General features: G+C 40.8%; 1 protein-coding gene across 1 annotated transcript; it reads left to right on the top strand.

The window, feature by feature from the left end:
- Positions 1–961: 961 nt before the first annotated feature.
- Positions 962–25063, top strand: LOC123980078 (serine/threonine-protein phosphatase PP1-beta catalytic subunit). Its single transcript, XM_046064278.1, has 8 exons — positions 962–1120; positions 16725–16856; positions 16976–17206; positions 19326–19430; positions 19747–19818; positions 23115–23266; positions 23549–23683; positions 24499–25063. The coding sequence occupies exons 1-8, from the start codon at positions 1069–1071 to the stop codon at positions 24601–24603; spliced, it is 984 nt and encodes a 327-aa protein (XP_045920234.1). The 5' UTR covers positions 962–1068; the 3' UTR covers positions 24604–25063.
- The last annotated feature ends 656 nt before the right edge of the window (positions 25064–25719 follow it).

The raw sequence follows: 25719 nt of genomic DNA, 5'->3' as shown, positions 1-25719 counted from the left end.
TTTTGGTGAGTGCCAATTGTAGCCTCAGGTTCCTGTTCTTAGCTGACAGGAGTGGCACCCGGTGTGGTCTTCTGCTGCTGGAGCCAATCTGCTTCAAGGTTCGATGTGTTGTGCATTCAGAGATGGTATTCTGCATACCTTGGTTGTAACAAGTGGTTATTTGAGTTACTGTTGCATTTCTGTCATCTCTAACCAGTCCGCCCATTCATACACTCATTTTCATCCACACATGCCGCTCACTGGATATTTTGTCTTTTTCAGACCACTCTCTGTGAACCCTAGTGATGGTTGTGCGTAAAACTCCCAGCAGATTAGCAGTTTCTGAAATACTCAGACCAGCTCGCCTGACACCAACAACCATGCCTCGTTCAAAGTCACTTATATCCCCTTTCTTACCCATTCTCTCGGTTTGAACTTCAGCGAGTTGTCTTGACCGTGTCTACATGCCTAAATGCACTGGGTTGCTGCCATATGATTGGCTGATTAGCTATTTGTGCTAACAAGCAATTGAACAGATGTACCTAATAAAGCAGCCGGTGAGTATATATATTTTTATAAACGTGTTAAAGTCCCTGGCTTTACTGGTGCATTTAGGTGCTGTTGCAAATCACTAAATGAGTTGAGAAAACAACAACCAAAAAGCAATTAAGAAGGTGGAGATATATTTATGATACATTTGAAATTCCAGCAAACGAATCTAAATGATTTAGGATATTAGCTTGAAAGTTAATTCTTGATTGAAGAAACTTCCTCTCGAATCTGAGTAAATTCAGTCCGCCGAGGAAGACTGTGAGATGCGATTGAAAGCCTTTAAAAAACAACAACAAAACAATTAAGGGTATAACTATTACTTGAACAACAGTGTTAAGTCATTTATGGCTAATTAAATGTTCCGCTGTTATCTTTTATGAGACAGAAGCTAGAGTATCCGGGAGCATTTTAATGCAGCACAGGAGTCCTAACCGGGAGGCCTGAGTGGGAGGAGGTTGGCGGCGCGTTTCTATGCAGTGAGGCGGCGCGTGCCCTCCCAGCTCCAGACTGCGGCCGGCGGAGTTGTTCTTCACAGAAATGGCGGAGGGGGAGTTGGACGTCGACTCGCTGATTTCCCGGCTTTTAGAGGGTGAGTTCGCACCCGTATTTCATTAATATTATCCAGTTGTGTGCGATTTTAGTCCTCACTTGTTATTCAGGCTTCGTTTTGAGACGACTTGAAAAGAAAAGGCCGCCTTAATGACTTGCTGGCATATTCCGACGTGGGAGTGAAGACTAGTCCTGACTGTCGAATAATAGACACACCTTTTAACGTTAGTCAAGTCATTATGAATCTATACCCTTGAGACACTTGAGATTTTTCATAAATTGAATTTTGAGTGCTTAAGTGTGGGTTGACGTCTGAATGGTAACAAAGTTAGGCTATAGTTAGAGGACTGTTTGCACCCCAGCAGGTCAGGTAATATGGGGGACCAACCTTAAAACTAAGTTAACTAGCTTTAGAAATGTATTGTTGCCTAATTAATGTCAGTCTATGGTCGTAACTTAATACTTGTATTACATCATTATTGGTGTCATCACTCCGCCATGCAGCACTTAAAACACTAGCAAAGAGTTGTTTACTTGAGAGAGACCTCTATCATGAAACGGCTCCACTTAGGCGTACCGTACATATCAGTCCCATAAGTTAACATTTATTTCAAAACAAAGTGCAGTTTGGTGAATTATTTATGCCGAACCTTTCAGCCCAATTGTTTGGTCCCTGAAGAGAGCTGACATGTTGTTTCCTAGTATGAATCTCAATTTTGCCCTCCATCTTAAGAAAAAATGGCAAGTTTTCGAATTTGGGTTTGGCATAAGAAAGGCACGTCCCAGGGTTATGGTGTCTATGTGGGAATATTGCTGCTGAATGGTAATGTTTACCCAGACCACATACATGTAAGGATTCCAAAATAAAGAAACATTTGTTAATCTGACTTGCATAAACATCAGTGCAACTTCTGTCAGATTGTCTCCTAACCTTTTAATAATACATTTCATCATCATACATCAGTGGGAAAATAAGCAGCTTTCCCTGATTACCTGGGTGTGAGATACTTTACTAACTCAGGTGTTTAGATACAATTGGGGTTGTTGTTTTTTTTCTGATCTGTTTGAGTGTAGGCGGCACCAAAGCTACTTAAGTACTGTCTAAGAAAGCCATGTTGTGGCTCCTACACCATTGTTGTGTGTTTGGTAGCAGTGGATTCTTAGCAGTGCTATATACGGGTTCCTGACATCATTCAGGTGAGCTGAACTGTCCATCTTTCTCTTGTGAACACACGGAGTCCCTGTTTGTCTTCAGTAAACAAATGGACAGCCGAGGCAGCGGTGAACAAACATTCGTGATCGATTGTCTGTCACCCAAATAGATTCAGTGTGCTGAAATCACACACATCGAAATGTACACAGTTTGACAGCCTATGCTAATGAGTGAGCACATATGGATCAACATGCCAGTTGAACATAATAATTCGGATTGACTGGGACTGGTTTTACAGTATACTAGTGCTTTTTTATGCGGTGGTGAGGAAACCTCAGCGGAGGAAATTGGAGGTATCGAGCCCTAAAGGCTTCCAGATGTGAGCTGGGAATATATCCAGCCATCCGTCTTCTTTCAGCCACTTTCCCTTTCAAACTACAGCTAGTTTAAATCAGGCTGGCTCATTTTTGGTGTGAGAATACCAACAGAGAGGAAGGCTCAATACTCCTGGATCAGAACCAGAGTTTGTAAGTGAAAGTAGTTTCCAGATCAAAAATTCAGCATTGAGTTGTCACTGTTTGTTGTTCAGAGTAGTCGGGCTGAATACTTTTGAAATCTGTCCATGAAATAGTGGCAAGTTATGGTGCAGTTATCAAAGTGAGACTTTTAAATACTTTAGGTTGAGAAATATATAAACATTTTTCCACTAAGGCTCTCAATGCTACATGTTGTCTAAACACAAGCCACCAAGAACTTTGCCTAAATAACCATTTCTAAAAATGGGAAAAAGTAGTTGACAAAACACTTTCCACTCAAAGTCCACTTAATTGTCGGTTCTGGAGCTTTTGACCATAAAACAATCTTCATGCACTCTTGTTTGCTCAGTTGCCACTGAACTGTAGATGTTCAAATTTTCCATTATTCTGAGTACTTTGAGGACTTATTGTTTGTGTTGGCAACATTTTGATATAAATAACTGTCTGATCAGAGCAGGATTGCGGGTTACGTTTAACATCAATTACACTGACAATTAATTTGTTAGTTTCTTTGCCTATAGAATGTCATTTTTCATTGATTTGATAAATCTCAAGTTGACACATTCACATAGCTTGTTTTGTCAGACCATCAAATATTCAGTTTACTCTTATAGAAGATGCAGAAAAATGTCTTTAAAATTACTTAACGGTTATTAAATTATTAAAGTTGTCGCCACTTAATTCGATCAACTAATCGCTCAATTGGCTAATTGTTCCGCTACTGATCAAAGAAGAAGAAGAGAGAATCTTACCACACCTTTGGGGCCGTCTTAAGGTACTGTATACTGCATTTTCCATACTTGGTGCTATGGCCATATTTCAGGCCGTACCAAAGAGGTTTGATATCCAGCCCTACTTAGCAGGCCAGAGAAGCCGCTGAAAGTTTCTGACCAATTAAGCACCTGACGTCAACATTTCCATAAATACACGGATAATGACAGTATGACATCATACAACATTTGAGGTCACTCGCAGGGTTAAAATTGGAAATTAGAATCAGTTTCTCACAAACAGAAAGTGTAGTATTGATCACTTCTGCATCAAAAGATGTAATCAGACTGTGTCCTATCAGTTTGCCAAAGTAGATTGGCTGCTATCTGTGTTTTATTGTAAGGACAACAAAGGCAAACTGAAATTAGTCTGAATACTAGGAGACATATTTGGACCATAAACGGGCAGAAATACGGGCAGTTTGTCTGAAGGGCTGCATTTTATTTTAAGACTTGACCTTTCAACTACACAAAGACGTCTCACAGGCTTATCCCTACTGATGAAACCCTGATATCTATCATCCTAGTTGACTTAACCAGATTACATCTACAGCTTTCTTTCATTTAGACGTTTACTAAATGGCCTGTCAGTGGCTTTCCCCTGACATTCAGTTCAAGAAGATGTTTCAGCTCTGCCACACTAGGGAATAATTTCCCTTCTCTGCAGGGATAAAGGATGACTCTCTTTTTTGTTTTGTTTTTCTCTCTTAAGTTGGAAGGGAAATCCTTAACCCACTCAACAGGAGGTTGAACTCTCACTTTTTCAATGAGCTCTAGTGCCAGTCAGGAGCCTACATACTGGTGCACACAGACGCACTCATGGAGAGCTCTCTGATCTCCTATTAAATGTCAGCAGGCACAGCTGTCCCTGGTAGTAATCAACCTACCCTTTTGGACACACACACACACACACACACAGAGAGTGTGAAAAGAGCAATACGGTAATCCACCTTGACTTTTCAAAAAGAAAAAATCTTAAGAGTCGTGTTTGGAAACTGGGGTGAAGTTAGTTTAGTATTTAACATTTGTCGGTTTTTCACGGCTGTTACCTTCAATAGCTCCGTGTCAAAGCCTTGACAGTTTTGGTCACCTCAGAATCACCAAAGATGATGATGCAGTGCAAAGAACTGAATGTCTGTACAAAGCTTCATACACCATGGGTGGAGTTGGGCACCGTCTGAAAAGTTTCAAGCCACTGCCAATATAGACAGTGACCACACTTTAACATTTTCACACACAAGTATTTAATTCATTGTACACATTAGTTGTACTAGCTCTGTGCTAGTTGTAATTTCAACAGCTTGCTCATTTATGAATACATTGACGTCAAACCACCTCTTTCACAGCTGTTAGTTGTTCTTTCTAATATTCAAATGTTTTTATTAAAAAGGATTTTATGTACATAAGATTTATTGTTTTGTTTGTGTGTTTTACTGTGTTTTTTTTTTTCACTGGTATTGATATCGACTACTAGGGTTGGGTATCATTTAAAATATTACGATACCAGTACCAAAACCAGTACCCTTTAAAGTGATACTGATACCAATAGAGTACTTCATTTGATACCTTGCTATTTTTGTTGTTGTTATGGACAAGTAAGGAGATGTATTTCTTTTTTCAAAAACCTGTTGTATAAAAATATTGTGACACTATATCACATCGCTCCTCATCCTAATTAGTTCATCTTCAGAGGAAGGACGACAGCCTGGGAGTTTATTTGAATGAGAGAGGAGGAGTAAAACAGTTTAGTGACCATATGAGTTGCGGAAAACAAATTAAAGTAAAATTTTTACTTTTGCTTCAGTTGTGAGTCGCAAACCTCCTCTTAGGACGACAGTAAGAAGTAGAAAACGAGACATGAGGCTACTAAGCTAGTCGCTAAACTACACTAAAGAGTATAAAGAAGCAAACAGAGGAAATGAGAGGCTGCACGTCCCAATGATCACACGGACTACATCTGATATCAGCCGCAGCCGGAGATTCCGTGAGTAAAATCAGCTGATCGCTGCTGCGCCACAAAAGTTTTAATTGGTATGGTGGTACGCAGTGATCGATCAGTGACAACAGGATGTGAATAGCTAATAAAAATGTACAGACTAGTGTTAAATGATAGCAGAAGATGAAACCATATCGCATTGACTTACATGCGGATGCAGGCACATAAGGGGAAAAAGAGCCGTGCACTTCTTTCTTTCGGTGTTCGTTGCTTACGTGTTTGGCTGCAAGCAAAACCAAACAAATGGTTTGCATTAAATGAAGTACTGGTTGGACTGGAGGCGTTTCGATACTCCTAGATACCGGTCTGTTTCGGTCGATACCATAAAGGTATCGCTACTCTGTACCCATTCCTATCGACTACCAAATGTGTGGTATCCTGACGTCCCTATTAGGTACAAAATGTTTTGGAATCCGTGCAGTAGATGCTTCAGCCAGCAGCAGTGGCTGCAACATATTCCTTCAGGGGAATTAAGCCCGTCCCAATTACGTCCACAAAAAGTGCTTCATTTTGCCAGCGACAAGCTCAGACTGTTACACCAGGTGTCTAACAACATCAAGGAAAGGATCCCAACGAGTAACACCCAGGAACACCCTTTGTTTTTAACCAGAAACGCAAGTCTCGCTCAAGGACAGTTCTCGCACTGAATGCTGAAAGGCGAACGGTACATACAGTACTTTATTGGCAGTATCTAATCACAGGGGTGTAGTTACCTGTTACCGCGGTGAGACAAAATACCACACAGCCACATTACACAGTATTGCGTGACTATGGGAAATTAATCAGTCATCTGTTGTTTTAGTACAACTCTCAGTAGCATGTTTCAGATTTCCCAGCAGAATCACTACACTTGCTCACAGCAGGTTTGAGCTGATGTTGCATTTTTTTATTGTGTGTGTGTGTGTGTGTGTGTGTGTGTGTGTGTGTATATATATATATATATATATATATATATATAATATAAAAAAATTAGATATCCTTCAGTTGTCCTTACACGGCAGACAGCAGCAGCACGCCTCAGCAAGCGTGCACATTTCCTTCCCTGCATGTTTGTGTACAGTTTACTGAACTAACGGTGTGTTGGGTTTTTTTTGTGTGTTAGTGGAAGTCCTATCCTCCTCCCTATTGCTGTACTGTGTGCTGCAATCCAGCAAAGCAGCGATTACAGGCCCCAGTTTTCCCAACATGCCCGTGCTAAGCCCACACCGGCCCAGGATTTAGCAACAACAGGCCCTCTGTTTGGTTGCCCAGCACAGGTGGCCCGTAGGCTTTATGTGGTACAATCAACACCACAGCTCCATACATCAGCCAGCGAGAGCAGGGAGGGAGGATGGAAAACTGCATTTTGGAGCAATTTTGGTTTATGGGCAAAGACGCCAGCCATTTCTAGTTTGGGTACATAAAATCTCCTAAAGAGCATTTCTGTGTTTAGGAACCATCCAGGCAGGGCTCTAACTTATCTGGACACTAGGCGGGGGCCTTTACTTTATGTAAACTAGATTACTGTACAATATTTCTAACAAAGTCTAGTAAAATAGAACAAGGGGAAGGTGTTGCTCTCAGGAGGAGGCGGCTAGAAGGAGCACATATTGACACACTGTGCATTGCAGATGCACCATCCACAACCTGGAGGGTATTAGTATAACAATAATTAAAACTGTAAGATTAATTTAATAGTATGCTGTTAGTATAATATTATGTCACTACTATATTCATTATAATTTCGTCTAATTGGATACTAAATAGCTCTTGCACCACTAGTATAATGTTAATTCCAGTTATTGTGTTTTCAGTTTTTTTGTTTTGTTTTCATTCATTAAACCATTATGCAGAACAATGGCATATATCACGGATACACTCTAATGTGTTAATAAGCCTTAACTTGTCAATAATCCTAACCATTCATGCGTAACAATGAGTTCAACATTTGAAAGTTTGCTTTAGCATGCCAAACCTTTTTTTCAGTGTCCCGCCCCATCCGGGCTGTGGATGGTCGGTACACAAGCGCATCTGCTTTATATAAAGTTAAAATGGGCTGGAAGATTACGGTGCTCGTAAATCATTTTTCCAGTTCGCACGTATCTATTTTTAGGGGCATTATGCGAGTGAAATCCTGCCACTGCCGAGCCCTGCCAGGCTGTGTTTGTCGTTATCGTCACTGACTGTTGAACTGCAGTTTTTGGACAATCTGCATCCACTTTCCACACTGCGGCCCAAAAGTGTATTTCGTATTATGTAAGGAATCATAAACGCAGTCAAATATAAGGACTGATGCTGTATATTAGGGAGTGCTGTCACTTTTATAGTGTGCTTTCAGTACAGCAGGGAAAACAAACAAAACTTTTTTGTCATTGATTTTGAAAATTGTACAGATTAAACAGAGGCTCACGTGTTTTACTGTATTAAAAATGAACTTAAAGAGTTAACCAACAAATACAGTAACCTTTTGTGGATTAAATTATAATGTACAGCACATTTAGGCTTTTGTGCTCTTTTTGTAATACATTTTACACTGGCGTCACCCTCCTTGTTTTCGTTGGACATGGAGGACTGCTGTTGTGCTGCGTGGTGTTTGGGCCGCTGGCTTGGTTCTCTGTTATGGAAACAACAATGGTGGAGCCTGTGCGGAGGGGAGCGTTCACCCCCTGGCACCAAACTTGGCACAGAGCTCGCCCAGGCTTTCCAGTTACCTCCTCACCCACCACATTCACTCCCTAGCCTTCTGTCTCCCCCCACTCCAGCTTTTTCCCCTGCGTGTCTTTAGCTTTCCTCTCCTCTCCGTCTCTCCCGCTTTCCCTGCCCATACTCACGCCTCCTGTTTATTTCTCCACCAGTCTCTCCTCTCAATTTCACCCTTTCTTTTGCCCCACAAAGGCAGCCATTCACCCGTGGCACTAAAACAAAAACGAACAAAACGTCCTCTGAAAATGCAAAGCCTGCAGAGAAATGCCTCCGCAGTCAGGGTTTCTGCCGTCTCTCCTCGCCAGAGTTACTGAGGGGGTCACTGTTTTCCATCGCCCCTGTGTGGGAGAGGGTTAGATGGAGGAGTGGAGGGCAGCTGCTGGCCTCGGGCCCACTTGGGAAGAGCAGAGAATGGAGGTGGAGAGCTGAAACAAGTCTGACGGGGCATCTTTATTGGTGCTGCGAGATGCAGCGGTGACTAAAACATGCACAGTCACGCCTGCTTAAAATTCATGGCTTTGCTTGACCCATTAGAAGTTCCTTTGAGTCCCTTTGCTGGGCAATTAGAAATAAATGGGTGTTGTGCAATGTGACAAATCCACAGGGAATTTTCTCTTGACTGTACTCTACCCTCCATGGTGCGTTCAATTTGACATGGGAAGTTGGAATTTCTGAGTTCAAAGTCAAAAATTTAAAAGGGAACGCCCCCTTAAGTCGGATTTCTGACTTGGAAAGTCGGGAGAACCACACTACCACCGACTTTGTGATCCAAGATGGCTGCTCCGAGTATCAACAGTTGGTGAAAGTTGTAGTTTATATTGTTTATTAGCACTTCCTGTCTCATATACATTTTTTTTACACAAAGTGCTGTCCAACTGCTGTCTGTGGACATGTTGCTACAGTGTTTAGTATGAGTAAATGCGTACAATGCGTTTATTTTTTTGTTTCTTTTTAATCAACCGGCGTAACAATGGCTAACCTGGCTAGTTGTAAACAACGGCTGGCGGAGCTTGTTAGCATCTCCCAGCTGATTGTTTTCAGTCGAAGCAAAAGCATTTAGGCGTTAAAGAGCCAGACCAAAACAAAGGTTTTTTCATTATTGGTAAATCTGTCCATCATTTTCATGATTAATCGAGTAGTTGTTTGGTCTATAAAATGGTGAAAAGTTTTCATCAGTGTTTCCCAAAAGCCCAAGATGACGTCCTCAAATGTCTTGTTTTATCCACAAAATCCTTCATCTAATCTATCGAAATCTATCAACTACTTTCTCAATTAGTCAATTAGCTGTTTGGTCTATAAAATGTCAGAAAATGGTGATTAATATCAGATCAGTGTTACCCAAACACCACGTTTGGGTAACACTTGTTTTATCCACAACCCAAAGATATTCAGAGATTCACAGAGGAGTAAAGAAACCAGAAAATATTCCCATTTAAGAAGTGATTGAGAAGGCAATAAATTTAACTGGCGTTTAAGTGCCTAGGCACTATCATCAGAAATGTTAAACCAGCGTCCAGCCTTTTGCTTTTGAAAACCTTAATAAATAAACTCTGTTGCAGCATAGAGACTTGACACCTTTTCTAATAAAAATAAATGTGAGGTCAAAACAAGCTGCAGCAAATACTCAATAGGATACAGCAAAGAAAACCCAAACAATAATTGCAGCACTGAATTAAGCAGGTGGAGTCGCGACAATCTCAATCACACAAACGCATCAAGCATCACACCTGTAGTTTTCATTGCAGAGCTGTTTTTGTTGCAGCTAAATCAAAAAACGGACTAAAACGCGTGCCAACAGTTTAATAATTGACGTATTAAGGGTCAGCACTATTTGTGAGCTCATGATATTGCAGAGACATCGGGGGGGGGGGGGTGTGTGTGTGTGTGTGTCCTTCTTGATGTGAGTGGGCTTACGCAGCTCTCTGCCAGTGCAGCTGACAGCCGCTACATTGTTGTGGACGTTTCACTCGCTGCCGTGGCCTGACCAGTCCAGTTCTCCCTCTAGCCAGCACAATAGCATTCGAGCGCTCCCTCTTTGTCCCGACTGACTAGCCTACTTCCTCCATACACTAGCGCCCATATATGGTAATGCCTTCGAGAAGCAGTCTGTCCTCAGCTCTCTCTCTCGCTCTCTCTCTGGCTGGAACACACACTGTTCAAGTGAACTCTGCTGTTTTAAATAAGTGGAAAAATAGTTGACCTCCTTGACCCGCAGCAAGTAGTTTGCAACCAGTGATGCAGAAGCAAAGACTGAAAACCCAACTCATTGTTTTAGATAACTACCCTCTTGTGCTGTTTTAGAATTGTGGATAATAAATAGCAATGTTATTTTCATTGGTTTGTGTGGCTATATGTCGTAATGACTCTGGTGTAGTTCAACAAGCGGCACAATGGTGGGTTGGGCAGTGCCCAAGATCCTTCCAAAATATTTAGTGACTTAACCTGCCAGCTGCCAGGCAGCTTTTCAGGGAACACACATACCTAGAAAGATCAACCGCTGTAACAAAGGTTAGTGAGCAGTGTTGGGCGGTCGTGCATTAAGCATTAAGCCTATGAATAAAGGTTATCACTTCTCTATCTAGTTAATATTCCAACAGAAATAAAGACAAGGACGAGTACTGCAAATTCATGATGCATATCAACAGTTTAGTCTTGATATTAAAATATAAGTATTTATTGTATTTACTTGTATAGCAGGTAAAAGAGGACACGGTTTGTATCCAATAAGTTGAGGCTGGATGAATGAAAAATGACTGAAGGTAGAGATTGTATTGAACTAATATCACATTCTTCAGATGTCTGTCTGAACTTCTCTATTTGATAAAACAGGTATTTCCTTACATTTCACCGGTGTGAACAAACGTACACTGGCTCTGTAGCTGCTGTGCAGGGCGGTGTTCAGTCAAACCTAGCGGCTTATGGATTAGCGTTCACAAACACTGGCTGCTATTTGCAATTTAAACACTTGCTGTCAATATGAAACTATATTGACGCAACGAACGGCAGGGACAAACACTTTGTTTTCTTTAGAGATTATTTTTGCTGTGTGTCAAAGTGGAAACTTTCCCGGCTGATTACGACGCTGTCACCTCGCGGCGTAATGCTGTAACTGCAGCCACAAATGACAGAAATCCACAAAGTGAGAAGAGCTGGAGGCTGGATCAAATTTCACTGATACTTATTACTCTTCTTACTTTGCGAACTGAGCATATAAGGTACAACAATGAAATAAAACAAAAGCCTTGCTGCTGTTAAAGACTGGAGGACAGCGCTCTCAGCTCCGGTGTTACAGTAAATGCACATACAAATAGAGGCTCCTTCCTTTATAGTTGTCTATTTATTTGCAGCGCAACTTCATTCTGTAGAAGTGCTCCATTGATTGTGCAAAGCTTTATTTATTTTTCCATATTTCCCACCGGGCGTTTGGTCTATAGATGTCAGTTAAACTAAACCTTGCTGAGGATCACCTTGGACGGACCAAACGATTAACTGATCAGGCAAACAAAATGATCAATAATGAAACTAATTATTAGTTGAAGCCCTAATTTCCTTTTCCCAGCACTTACAGTATATGTTACAGTAATATATTAGTCCAGTTAGTCATCTGCTTGAGCAAACAACATTGTTATTATCTAAATTCAAGATCTACAAATGAAGTGCAGGCTTACTGTTTGGATCGGCTTTAGATCTGTTATGATGTTGTGGTTTCCTTGTGCATACTTTCCTAGTGAAATATCATGTTAGTCATAGTCCTGTAGACCTCTGTTCCCTGTAGAACCCTTTTTTTATAAAAAAAAGGAACATTCATTTAATTTTAAAACTATATATCCTAAAACTATAAACAGCATTAGATTTTGATGCCCTAACCAGTGTGTTTCCCAGCCAGAGCTGTTGAGGTCTGAACAGTCTTTACTGCGAGCTGTCTGGAATGCAAAAACCACCCTGGGAGTGGTGCGAGGAGGAGCTGTCTTCTGACGTCAGCACAGTTCACTGGCAAGGCCGAGGAGGACGATGACCCAGGAGATCAGCCTTAGCCAAGAACTCTAACGATGAATAGATGAAGAGGAAAGGGGAGGGGCAATGAAGAGGTGAAGGAGGTGGAAAAAGAGGTCTGGGAAAGGGAAACAGAGAGAGAGAGAGAGAGAGAGAGAGAGAACAGCTGCTTGCTGTCCAGTGATCTCCTTTGGATCAAGCTGGAGAAAAAGGTCAGACCCAAGCACCTGACCAAATTAGGAGAGATGAATTGGAACATAGAGGTTTCTAATAGAAGAAACCTTCACTAACCTTTGCATAAAAAGCAGCTGGGAAATGCTCAGTTTCTCCCCCGGTCCAGATGAGGCTGTCATGAAGCTCGGCAGCTGCTTTAGCCAGGGACCCGGCTCGTTCTCGCTGTTGGTGCAGAGAAAGTCGTGGCACCAGCTGAAGAACAACTGTGCATCTGTGTGGACTGTCTGGCCGTGTCGTCATGTGAATCTTCTACCTTGCGTTTACATGTATATGACTGTTTGTACTCCTTGGTGCTTGTTTCAGAAATGCATCTGAACCATTGTTTTCAGGAGAGTTTGGAGTACAGGCCAGTGTGTTGTACTGGTGAAATGTTAGCAAAAAGTCTATCCAGCACAACTTCCCAAATTCTGGATATATTTAATTTAGATATTTAGTTTGATATCACAGAATAAGTTCCTGTTGATTAAACAAATTGATTAACCTACTAATTTAAACAAATTGTTCTTCTTCTGGCAAGCATTTGTGAACATAACAGCAAACCATTTATATACATAATAAACATCTAGCTGTTTGTACTCGGATGTCAAATGTGGTCTGAAAAATCTGCAGAGAAGTCTGGGGAAGTGAGGGATCAAATCTATAAACCCCTCCCCATCCCAAAACAGTTCTATCAATAAACCAGTAATATCACTGCAAATCAAAGCTCACCCTCTGCTTCACCTACGCGAAAGGAACACAGAGACAAAGTTAAACAGGTCGTTTACACACACAACAGAATCTCCACAACCTTGCAAAAGTTCCTCCTTTACATATTTTACTCCTGTCTGTTTCAAACACAACCATGATAGCGAGCTAGCTGGCAGGTTGCTACCTGTTGCTGTCACTCCTGTTGAGGGAGTGATTAAAGACAAAATGATCAGTGTGCATTGTATCAGCGTAACACAACATGTTATTGAATCTGATTTGAACCTTCTGACTTTGGTAAAATACTCAGCAATGCCTTCAAATGTCTTCCCAGCTTTCTCTTTGTTTTAAAAATCAGTTAAACATTTAAACAAAAGCAGAAACTGTATTTTAAAATAGTGATATTAAGAATGGCTCCTTTCGAGCTCAATTGCTCCAGTGTTAGTTCACTAGTGAACTAATAGTGTGTGTTTGTGGCTGTGCAGGCCTCTTGAAGGCTTTCCATCACTGTTGTCAGGTGCACTACATGTTAGTATGCAGGCCGTGGGTTGATGGAGATGCAACTTTATCTGCATATCGGCTTCCCTCCCTCCCATCCCGGTACAGCAGCACCAACACCTGGCTGGAAATTGATCTTGCTGGGTTGCCATGGTGATCCGATGTGGGTACCTCCCGTTCTCTCTCTATCCGTCTCTTTCCTGGTATTTCACTCCCTTTATTCCTCTTCACTGGGGAAGCTGCAGTGCAGTGGTGACAGAGTAAAGGATGCTGGGATACCCCCCTACAAGCCCCTAGTGGTACAATCTGAAGTCAAGGTCACGTGTGTGTGTGTGTGTGTGTGTGTGTGTGTGAGAGCGAAGGAGAAACAGAGTGTGTGTTAGTGTTCCCGGGTCTGCCTTGATTTAACCATATGATGAAAGGGGATCCTCCCAGGCAAGTGAGACTAGGGGTGGTGGGGGGGGGGGGGGGTCCTGTATCAGGCCTCCCTCTCTGTCAGCTGAGCCAGCACAGACCTGCAAACGTGTCATCACAGGACTGAAGGGAGGGGTGTGAAATCACTCTTGACAGTGGGCACACATTTCTGTGGACACGCACTCCTTGCTTGTGTATTGGTACTCACTGTTGTGCATAAAGACCAATAATCCAGTGTGTTTATATACTAAACCACAAGAGGATTATAAGGGCGCAGTGAACCGGAGTTTTGCAGCATTAAAACCTTGCAAGTTTTTCTTGTCATTATATATTTATGTTCGTTTTCATTTTAACCTGTCCTAGCTTTTCCCAGTCTAAATATAGCCCTGGTCTTACACCTCAGGTGGGGGCCTATGTGATCGCAGTTTGTGTTTTGGCTTTGAGTCTCCCGGCAGAAATAGCAGGGTCATGTTGCACACGTCCACCCACACAGTTTTAAAACTGGATGTAAAGGAAAAAGGAATCTGTTCATAGGTTCATACACACTCTGGAAGACTTGAAAAACACTCTCCTCATGCAGTGGAGCTGCAGGATTCATCCAACCCTGTATATTTGACTGACCTATTAAGTGGTGTTTGACGCCTGCTAGGATTTCCATCATGTTGCTGTGGTGTCATCTTGCAGCTGCAGTCTTGGTCAGCTCTGGCCCACTCCTGAGGTTTACCAAGCAGGAGGAAAAGGGGAGGAGTCTGCTGCTCATATAACCACACAGGGAGTATAGAGGGCTTAAATCGTAAAGCTAGCTAAAGGTGGTCGTCAGGACTAGTCATCATGTATCCGCTTACAAAGATGCCTGGCAATAGCCATCATTTGTTAACAAAATCTTTTACCCAACCAACATGCCAAAACCCCAAAATTCAGTTTACTATCATGTAAGACAAATAAATAACATTTAAGCCGCCAAAAATTACTTCAACTTAAACTGACTTGATCGTCAAAATAGTTGCAATTAAATTTTCTGTCGTTTCAGCTAAGCCCTAATACAGTCCCATTAATTAGTCCAACCTAACAGTACTTTTTGGCTATTGACTGAATGTGTTCTCCGAATATCGAATGTCTGATCACATTCTTGTTTACGAATTCTTTACTCCTTATCCGGGTATTTCCTCTTTTTCAGCTGTGTGGGGGGTTTTTTTTGATTTAGATTTGTATTGAGACAAAATGAAAGATCGGTGCGTTGAAGTTTGGTATATATTGTTAAAAGTAAGTAAAAAAGTAATTTTGTGGAAAAAATGTATTGCAGTGGAATGGAAACTTGGGTATGTAAAGGCACTCAACCAAATTAAAGAGTTAAGATTACATACTAAACTAACTTTTGAAAAGACTGGTGTAATGTTCTTTTGAATGATTGTATATACATTTCTCTCATATAGCCACATAACTAGCTGATGAATGAACCAGGGAATAACTTTATATACCACCCTAAGGCAGCAAAAGAGCTGAAAATGTTTCAGGAATAATGCATGGTACATTGGAGAAGACTTTTGAGGTTTTAATTTTGATCAACATGTACTGAAGCTCACACTTTTATGCAACTTTGCTGTTTGTGCGTTCTAAAAATTAGGAACACACAGTATATTTTGACGGTGTAAGAAGTCACTTTAGGCTCCAAAGTATTATCTTGTATTATCTACCTGTAGGACATCTTTTGTGACCATAAAACAAGTACTTAAGTTTTATTAGACTGCTGACTTTATTGTCAATATTATTTACATTTAATGGAATGATCCCAGCTCATTACATTGATCTACAGCTCCTTGTCACGTGACTACAGTGACCTCCTCTTTTCCTCCCAGTTACACAACAGGAAGCGTCTCCATAAACACTCCCAACAACATCAACAATGCCCTCAAGGGCTATTTCAATCCTGTGTCTATTGACTAAACCCTGTCTCCTTTTAGTTTGAAGTTGATTTAAAAACTTACCCTGTGGGAGATGATGTGTACAGTTACGTGGTGATCAACAGAGAAGTGAAAGTTGCCTGAAAGTCAAATGTTTATTGTCAACTATAATTTGGGACTTTAAACCATTATTAAAAACAAGTTTGATATCAAACTATTATGCCACATCGTGTTTGTCCTATGTAATAAATCCAGCGCACCCCTTTCTTTTACAGCAGTTGCTCTCACCCCTCTCTTGAAGCCCAAACAAAGTCACTCGTCAGGGTTAGAACTGCTACAACGTGGTAGTTGCCATTATTAGCTTAAGCCTCCAGCATTTACACTGGATAAATTAGCCTAGCGGCTAGCTGAGTTTTCCTCCACTCATAGCTTAACAAATTACTTATAATTTATACTTACTAATACTTTTCTTACTCGACTTTGGTGTAACTGCATGCTGGAGTCAGTCTTGTGCTCTGCTGTTTTAAAGTTAATGTTGGATTACTATTTCTTATTTCATAAGCTGTTTGGGATTGTTGTGGTAATGCAAATATAATCATTTTTAAAAATGAAGCATTTAATTTTAAAAGTTCAATAAGTGCATGATGTTTCCTAAGTCAGGAACAGACCAGGATAATTGTGATTTGGATTTTTGCCATAATAGAGCAGCCCTACCTGAAAGCCTTTATCTTCTCCAAAACCCACACCGTTACTCTTGAACCTAATTCCACCCTCCCCCACCAGTGCGAGGATGTCGTCCAGGGAAGATTGTCCAGATGACGGAGGCCGAGGTGCGAGGCCTCTGCATCAAGTCCCGGGAGATCTTCCTCAGTCAACCAATCCTTCTGGAGCTGGAGGCTCCGCTCAAAATCTGTGGTCAGTAACCTCCCCTTTGACCTCGTTATTCTAAGTTATAGGACGATGTCTGTCTTTTCATTATCTCCTGCTCCTCCTTCCTCAACCCCTCACTTCCTCCTCTCCATCCTCCAACCCAGGTGATATCCATGGGCAGTACACAGACCTTCTGAGGCTCTTTGAGTATGGCGGCTTCCCCCCAGAGGCCAACTACCTGTTCCTGGGCGACTACGTGGACAGAGGGAAGCAGTCTCTGGAGACCATCTGTCTGCTGCTGGCGTACAAGATCAAATACCCAGAGAACTTCTTCCTTCTCAGGGGCAACCACGAGTGTGCCTCCATCAACCGGATCTACGGCTTCTACGATGAGTGTGAGTGCTCTGCTCACGTATAGCGATACTGAAGGTGGACTGAGTTTCATTTTCAGTTTTCCTATTATGTTTCACTCAGCACACAGTCAAACGTGTGCTGGGAGGTTCTCAGTTTTAAGCAATACTTTTTATTGCTCAAAATTCATTATTATTTTGGAAAATCTGGAATTGTTTAATTATATGACATAATTTTCAGAGTAACGTTGTAGCTGCACTCCGGAGTAATAAAATAATAACTTTTAAATGTAAAAAGTTTCAGTTAGTTCCTAGTTGAGTCCAGGTTGCTTATTTCTGACCCTGTTTAAGAATAGAAAACCGTACAATTTTGGTGTTGCTGATTTACAGCAACATTATAAACTTCAGAATAGGGCAGGGCAATGAGGAAAAAAATGTCATCACAATAAACAAATTTCATATTCGATGTCGATAATGATCGTGATAAAAGTCTAAGTTTAAAGGCGGATTTTTGCTCCTGAGTGAAAGTTGAAGAAACCAGACGATTAACTGTGTGTTAAACTTTTCTTTATGGTCAGAACAAACACTCGGTGCCAAACAGTGGATCATTTCACCAATCTGAGGTAAAACGTTCAAAATAATACTTTTTCAACAAATATGCATGAATAGGACTGGACGATTCCACCTAAAATCAAAATCACGATTAATTGAACATTTCACCTCGATTACGATTATTGAACGATTATTTTGTTTTTTAATGTTGTTTTTCTGTTGTTGTTCTGTTTTTTTGCCCTCATATTTAACTGTCAAAGTTTGTTCTTGTCAACTATTAAAGACTGGGTTTATTTATTCACAGATTTCACAAATCCATTAGGATCATCTATCTGTTAATTAATATGGTAATGTTGACGTGCACATTACAGAGAAATGGTTCCCCTATAGTTGGCATATCGCTGCTGCACAATTATGACCGCTGCTAATAAAATGTCACTCAGTTATTAATATCAATATCAATGTGGACCAAATGATTTTCACCCACACAGTGGATTAGCACGGTAAATCACACTATGCTAGCTTCCTCTCCTCGTTCATCAAAGGACATCTGCGTGACAGATGCTGTTATAAGAGCAGCGGAGTTAAGTCTTTTAACTGCAGTGCAATGTGTTTGTGTAGCGACTGAGTGGACGAGCGACGCTGAAAGCAAGCAAGTAATAAGTTCAGTGTGGCAGTAAATGTACAGTGTAGGTCACAGTGTGTCCGTTTATAAAAGTCTGTCTGTTTCCACAACTGCTGGAAAGTGAAGCCGGTTTGCGCTAGCTAACATGCTAACATTGCCCTGTGTTCAGACTCCGGTCTGAAGGTTGAGCAGGACTGGACGGGGCAGTCACGAATTACATGCCCCCCCCCCCCCCCACCCCGGAAGAACATTTTGTACATTTTAAATGCATTAATTTGGTGCAAAATTAAGAGGCTATCTATGAAGAACTTTGCACTCTTGTAAACAATGATGTGCGCTAGTAAACTATCTGATCATAAACCCGTTGTAGAGCTATAAATGGTGATGAAACGGCAACAAAAGTCAACAAACTTATTTAATGTTTTTCCAGCCACCCTAAATCAAGGAATAGAAAAAATAATTTCCCTAACATTTTTGTTTTGATTTTAAATGAACATATGTGATATGTTTTATACTTTCTGTGAATATGATCAAATTATTCTTATTTTCATACTGTATGGACACCTTATTTTGAAAACCGGACGTTGTCACATGTGTATCCTTGCGCTAAATTCATCAAGTCCGACCCAATTTGATAAATAAAGTTGTATGTGGTTCTTGTATCGTGTAACATGGAGACTTCACAGATTCTCTTCAGGTAGGACTCTCATGCTGCAACACTTGTCTTTGTAAAGACAGAAACTGACAGGAGAAAGTCACTAACCTGCCTGTCAGCTCGCTCTGGTCTCTTACAGTGGATTTACCATAAAGGCTATTTTTTTTTTTTTTCTTTTAAACTATGGTGGGCCGCCATGGTCTCATTAATTAATGGGAAACATTGTCTTACATGCCATCTTCTCAAGACTATGCTTGTATAAACATGTCGCACAGCCTTATACGGGTCTTGGCCATGAGGCCTCCTGACTCACCGTCTTGTGGATTTTGCAGGTAAACGCAGATTCAACATCAAGCTGTGGAAGACGTTCACAGACTGCTTCAACTGCCTGCCCATCGCTGCCATAGTGGACGAAAAGATCTTCTGCTGTCATGGAGGTATTCATGAAGACAATACAGGCGTGTTTGTGGGTGGTAGTTTGCACCTTATTTGGCATTTGTGTTTTGATATCAGCATTTCTTAGTTGGAAGGTTGTATCCTCGTTTTGTCCTCAGGGCTCACCGTACAGCTGTTGCTTCCACATGAAGTGATTTGTAGTATGAAAGATAACTCATAAACCGTAGAAGCTTTAAGTATTTTTGGTTTACTAATCTGAAAGTTTAAACTTTACTGACGTGTCTACAAAGATACAGAGGGAGATTTAGGAAGAGATTTCCAAATGGTGATGGGTTTGTGTCATTGTGTTGCCCACAGGTCTCTCTCCCGACCTGCAGTCTATGGAGCAGATCAGACGCATCATGAGACCCACAGATGTGCCTGACACAGGTACACACCAAGCATACGATCATCAAATAAAATGTGTTAAACTGCTCAACTGTATGTTAAATAGTTCAAATGAGTTCCACTTCAATGTGCTACAACATTAAAATGCTGCTGACACATTAATCCAACAGAAGAAATGATCAGTAATAAAGTAATAACCTATTTAAAACGGGACAATTCACAATAGGCTACAAGAACTAAACAGTATATTCATTGTGAACGGTCCCCATGAATCATTTTACACACATTTCTTTACATCAAATTCATTGATATGATTACATTTTTAATATATTCTTATTGAATTGTATCATCCACCGCATGATCACATACTCTTTCGGATGATTAAATGTGCTTCAATTGTAAAACACAGAATTCAGAAAAATTGAAACAGATTTCATAGGGCCCTACATATAATTATACAACAGATAGTACTTTTTACTTTTGATAATTAAGAACATTTTGCTGATCTGTGTTATGGAATCTTTTTTTTTTGTACAATTTTGACTTTTTACACTGTAGTATTTTCATTTATTTGTTTATTTGAAATGTACACTGATCAACACTTAAAGCAAATTTAAGCGTACCAGAGTTAACCACGGGCTAGTTTTCATCGGCAGTCCCCTTGCCTGTTATAATACAATAAAATACATTATACAATAGACAAAAGGTAAAAATTACACTGTTAAAAAATCACAATCAAGTAAACAAGATGAGTAGATGAAATCTAAAAATGGATGATACAGTCATTGTTGGTGGATGGGACCAGCGTCAGTGTTGACTTTGAATAAGCCATTTTACTCTTAAATGAGTAATAGGATGAGGACTCTCTAATTGATGGTGGTACTCAGTTCCATTGATGTGATGCTGTGAATGAAAAGACGGCCTGGCTGAATGTAGTTTTTTGTTCAGTCACTCCTAGCTGCATTGCTACTCAAGTAAAGAATCTTTTGTTAATTTTGGTTAGTTTAAGGGCTACAACACATTATTATTTTTTTTTTTCCTTTTCATTACTGATGAATCTGATGATTATTTTCTTCATTTATTTATTTTTATTTAACCAGGTAAGACCGTTGAGATCAGTGATCTCTTTTACAATGGTGACCTGGTTAAGACGGCAGAATAAAAAGGTGACGAGAAGCAGACGAGAACAATACCACAAGAAACATATAAGAAATATATAAACACATCAAATAAGTTCTCTGCTCCCCCTTAGAGCACATCAAAGCTTTTCCCATACACCTGGAACTGACCAGATCTTGTCAGCTCAAAACGTTAATCAGTTGGTCACCATGTCAGAAAACTGTGAAAAATTCCCATCAGTATTTCCTGAAGCCCAAGGTAACGCTCCAACATCCAAAGATATTCAGTTCATATATGACAAAACCCTCATCTTATAACAGGTGAGAAGCTTCAACTAAAGAATATTTGACATTTTTGTTTTGATAAATGACTTAAACGAGGAATTGATTATTTGAATAGATTTTCGGTTGATCGATTAATCAACTAATCGCTTCAGCTCTGGTTGATACTGCTGATATACGAGTGAGCCAAAGCTTGTATATTAGGATTGTCCCAATCCCACCCACAGGATCAGGATCAGGCCCGTTTATCAGCTATTTAAAGCACAATCCACCTCCAATCCTTTGTTTGCTCCAGATAAGCCAGCTGCCGTTAAATGTCCCATCATGCTCTGTTACAGTGACAGTGACCAATGGGGTGTGGCCGTGTTGTGCACAGAATCTCAAAAAACGTGGCATGAAATGCTCAGCTGAGGACTTGAACTTCAGAACTTTATTCATGTTGCAGATGAAGCCTTCCTGCCGCGACCACTCCACACTGCCACTCTCAGACAAATGATATAACGTAGTGTAAAATATACAAAGAAATCCTTTTAAGAAGCAGTGATGCAGGTTATATTTCTTGCTGTTCAGCTGTCACACATACCGCTTTACTAATGAATGTAGGTTAAATGTGAACTCTACTGCTGTGTTTAACACAAATGGGGAAAAAATATGAAAGAACACTTATCAGACTGACAAATACTAAATATTAAAGGCCAGAAAAGACATTGACACATTCCCATTGGAATACATGTTGTACTCACACTGCAACATAGTGAACAGTTCCCTGTCTTGCTAGGTTACAAATTTTGATGTGCAAGGGTCAAAACAAATCTGGGCCTGTACTTCTCAAGCTTGTCAGAGCAGGAAATGGCCCACATTTCTCACAGTGGTGCAAGTTGAGTTCTACTTTTAGCCCTCGCAGTAAATGCATTTTAGCCAAACTTGCGCAGTGACTCCTGTATCTGCTGATATTTAGGCCGGCCTGGAGATGGCGACGCATATTCTGTAGGAGGAGAGATGTTTGTTTGGGACTGGGTGTGACAAGTTCTCGTGCCACGAGATCTCGCGATATTAAAACGAGGTGAAAAGCTGTCAACGATATCAGGAGGACTGGAGTGTGAGGGGAGACAGACGAGAGACAAACAGAATGTCAGCAACATTTCAAATCGCACCTGCATTGTTTTGCAATTTGTGACTTTCAGTCGGGGGGGAAAAAAAGACAATTTTTCCAGTCATATATTTTACCGTTGAGGATTTCTTAAAAGCAGTGTTCAAATAACATGAACCCAGTAATCCTGTACCGTCTCCTGAGCTGAGGAACAATGAGGTTATAAAAAGACAGTGATTCCAGTCTTTGTAACCTCAACTTATGATGGGTTTGCTATATAATGTATGCTCTGTGCTACCTGGTCCCACCAATAAGGGAGCAACTGCTGACTGACAGATGCGAACATCGGTCTCCTTACTCTCACACCTCGTTGCACTTTGAGGTCTGTTCAGCTTCAGCAACAAACATTTTAGCTGGATTTAAAATAATTATAGAATAATGCTGTGAAATGTCCTTAACTCTCTAAAAAAAAATGTGGAGTTGTTAAGTCCTAGTAAACCATTGGAAGTGAGACTTTCTGCCCCCTCTGCTTTAAACCTGGGTGTTCTTGTCCTTATAAGGCAGCCAGTGTTCGGACCCTGGCAGCAGCTGTCTCTTAGATCCACTTATGGTCTTTCAGGGAAACTCATGTCTGGAGGTGAAGAATGTGTGTCTATATACAAAGGGCAACCGTGGCGTTTTAATACCTGAGACTGTAAATGTGACAGAAAGGTGACGTCTAGTAGTTTGGGAACACGTTGTACCTGCCGACCTGGATTTGAGTGTTTAATCCCAGGTCAAACATTTAGATGAAACAGGACTTACTTTCCTGTTGGACAGCATTAATGTGGTATGATTCCCCCCTCCAGGCCTCCTGTGTGATCTGCTGTGGTCAGACCCAGACAAGGACGTCCAGGGCTGGGGAGAAAACGACCGCGGCGTCTCCTTCACCTTTGGAGCTGACGTGGTCAGCAAGTTCCTCAACCGCCACGACCTGGACCTCATCTGCAGAGCCCACCAGGTACAACACAACAACGCATGCGCTCGTTATTTAACCATTCAAATACAAAGAAATAGCTTAAGCATAACAGGAACTAGACTGAGTTATCAGGCTTCCCAGAAACATCCATCCATCCATCCAGTTGTGGTTTAACACGTCTTATCACAATGTATTTAGTGTGTTTACAGATTTGCGTAAAGCACATCGCTGCTGGAAAAAGTCCATATCAGATGACGATGTCTATGAAAAACCTGCTTCTAAGTTATTCACTGAGTCATGTCCCTCTGTGTCTGACACCCCCAGGTGGTAGAAGATGGTTATGAGTTCTTTGCAAAGCGGCAGCTGGTGACTCTGTTCTCAGCTCCCAACTACTGTGGAGAATTCGACAACGCCGGCGGCATGATGAGCGTGGATGAAACTCTGATGTGCTCCTTCCAGGTACGAAGCTACTAAAAAGCACAAGGTTGTTTATTTGTCATTATACAACACAAGGTTGTATAACGAAACAAACGTTTGTAGTCCCTTCATGCCACACACACTTAACTTCACATATAATTAAGTTATATTTTTTTCATCTGGGGTGAATGTAAACAGCAGCGACCAGATTATACAATGAAAGTTTCATCTTCACACAAAAAAGTCTGACATTTGGGGAACAGAGTCCATCTTGACTGCGTTTGAGCACCAAGCATCATCGATGTGAAGCCACTTGCTCTCATCTTGCCGGAGTCTTGCTTTGACGGCTCAGATGTTAATGAGCAGGTCTCTGTATAGAAGTGGGCACAACAGTCTGTGATTTTGTTTTTTTTTGTTTGGTCAACATGAGTCCCATTTTGTCCAGACCGGACCATCAGGAGCAGCCTTAAATTAAAACTGGGCCAACAATTCTCTCTTTCCTATCTCTGAGTGATCACCGAACCCGCCATGGTGCCTGATCCTGTTGTTTGGCCCAGGTGGATTGTCCACCAGAACTCTGATCTCAGAACAGTGCCCACCCCTGGTCCTACTTGAACTTTTGAACATTTGTGAGTGTTAAAAAAAAAAAAAAATCCTAGAAAAAAGGGAGATATTCTACAGGTGTGCAACTCCAAATGGATCGGTGCACCTCTAATTCATAACAGAGAATTTGTGCACCTGCAGTGAGGAATTTGAGAAGGTCACGTTTCCAACAACTACAAATTCCACGGTCGCAGGTGCTCAGTAGTTTTGGCACTATACTCTGCTGTAAACTATTCTCCTGTGTTTGTTCCTAGATCCTGAAGCCATCTGAGAAGAAAGCCAAGTACCAGTATGGGGGGATGAACTCTGGCCGGCCCGTCACCCCTCCCCGCACAGCCCAACCTCCAAAGAAACGATGAAGAAGGACGGAAGGAGAAAGAGACGCAGAGAGTCAGAGAGAGTGAGAATTGTCAAAGAATGTCTCCTGATGGCTTTTCACTAGACTAAATAAGTAAAAGCAACACTTGCAGATGAGAAAACAGATGAGAGCAGCACTCCCCCAAACCTGTCTTTCATTTAAAAACATTTCCATATCTCCCTCTGAACTGCTGTCACTCTCCTCTTCGTCAACGCTTATTTTTCTCTGAATCTGTGTAGCATTTTTCAAAACGATTGTTAAAAGAAAAAAGAGAAAACAGTACAAGTCATTCTGCAGCATATCGAAACGTTTTCTCTCCTCGTCTTTTTGTCCTTTGCCGTTTTTATTTCCTTGACAACAGAATGACAACTAGTTCAGCTGACCACATCTCCTTACTCTGTAAGGCACAACAGGTATTAATGACAACTGCTGGGTTTTCAATAAATAATACAGGAAATAAATCGCTCTGAATGTTCTGTGTGGTTCTTCCAGAACAACAAGGGTAAAGAGGCCTGTGTTGCTCCTGCTAACAGGATCTCTAACTGGACTGCCCCTCAGTGTAAAGCCTCACGCTGTCTAAAGCTACTTCAGCTACTCCGGTCTGAGGTTTGATTTGTTAGACTTGGATTGAGCTTGAATAGCAGTGTGCTTCAAGAATAAATTAAAACGACTCAAAGGAACTAAAATGAAATTCATGAAGATTCCATTAAAATACAATGAACACATTTTCTGGTTCCACTAGTCTAAAAACAATCCCTGTTTAGTTGAATGAAAATATATATATATATATATATATATATATATATATATATATATATATATATATATATATATATATATATATATATATATATATATATATAATAAAATTTTCTTTTTTCATAATATCCAATCTGAATTTTAGATGTTTTGTATTATACAGCCTACTTCATCATGGATTGATATGCGACATTGTGATAATTCCACAGATTTCTCCTCCATGCATTTAAAAGTGTATCATTTGGTGGTTTGTATTTCTGGAAGAGAGAGATTTGTGCACACAGTATGCCGATCCAGACCTGAGGAAGTATTTATCTCTTCCAAGTGCTAAAGGTTTAAATGAGGCCTCAGTTATACA

Source organism: Micropterus dolomieu, linkage group LG12 (genome assembly GCF_021292245.1).
Source record: "Micropterus dolomieu isolate WLL.071019.BEF.003 ecotype Adirondacks linkage group LG12, ASM2129224v1, whole genome shotgun sequence".
NCBI lineage: Eukaryota > Metazoa > Chordata > Actinopteri > Centrarchiformes > Centrarchidae > Micropterus > Micropterus dolomieu.
This window is presented reverse-complemented; position numbering and strand designations above follow the sequence as displayed.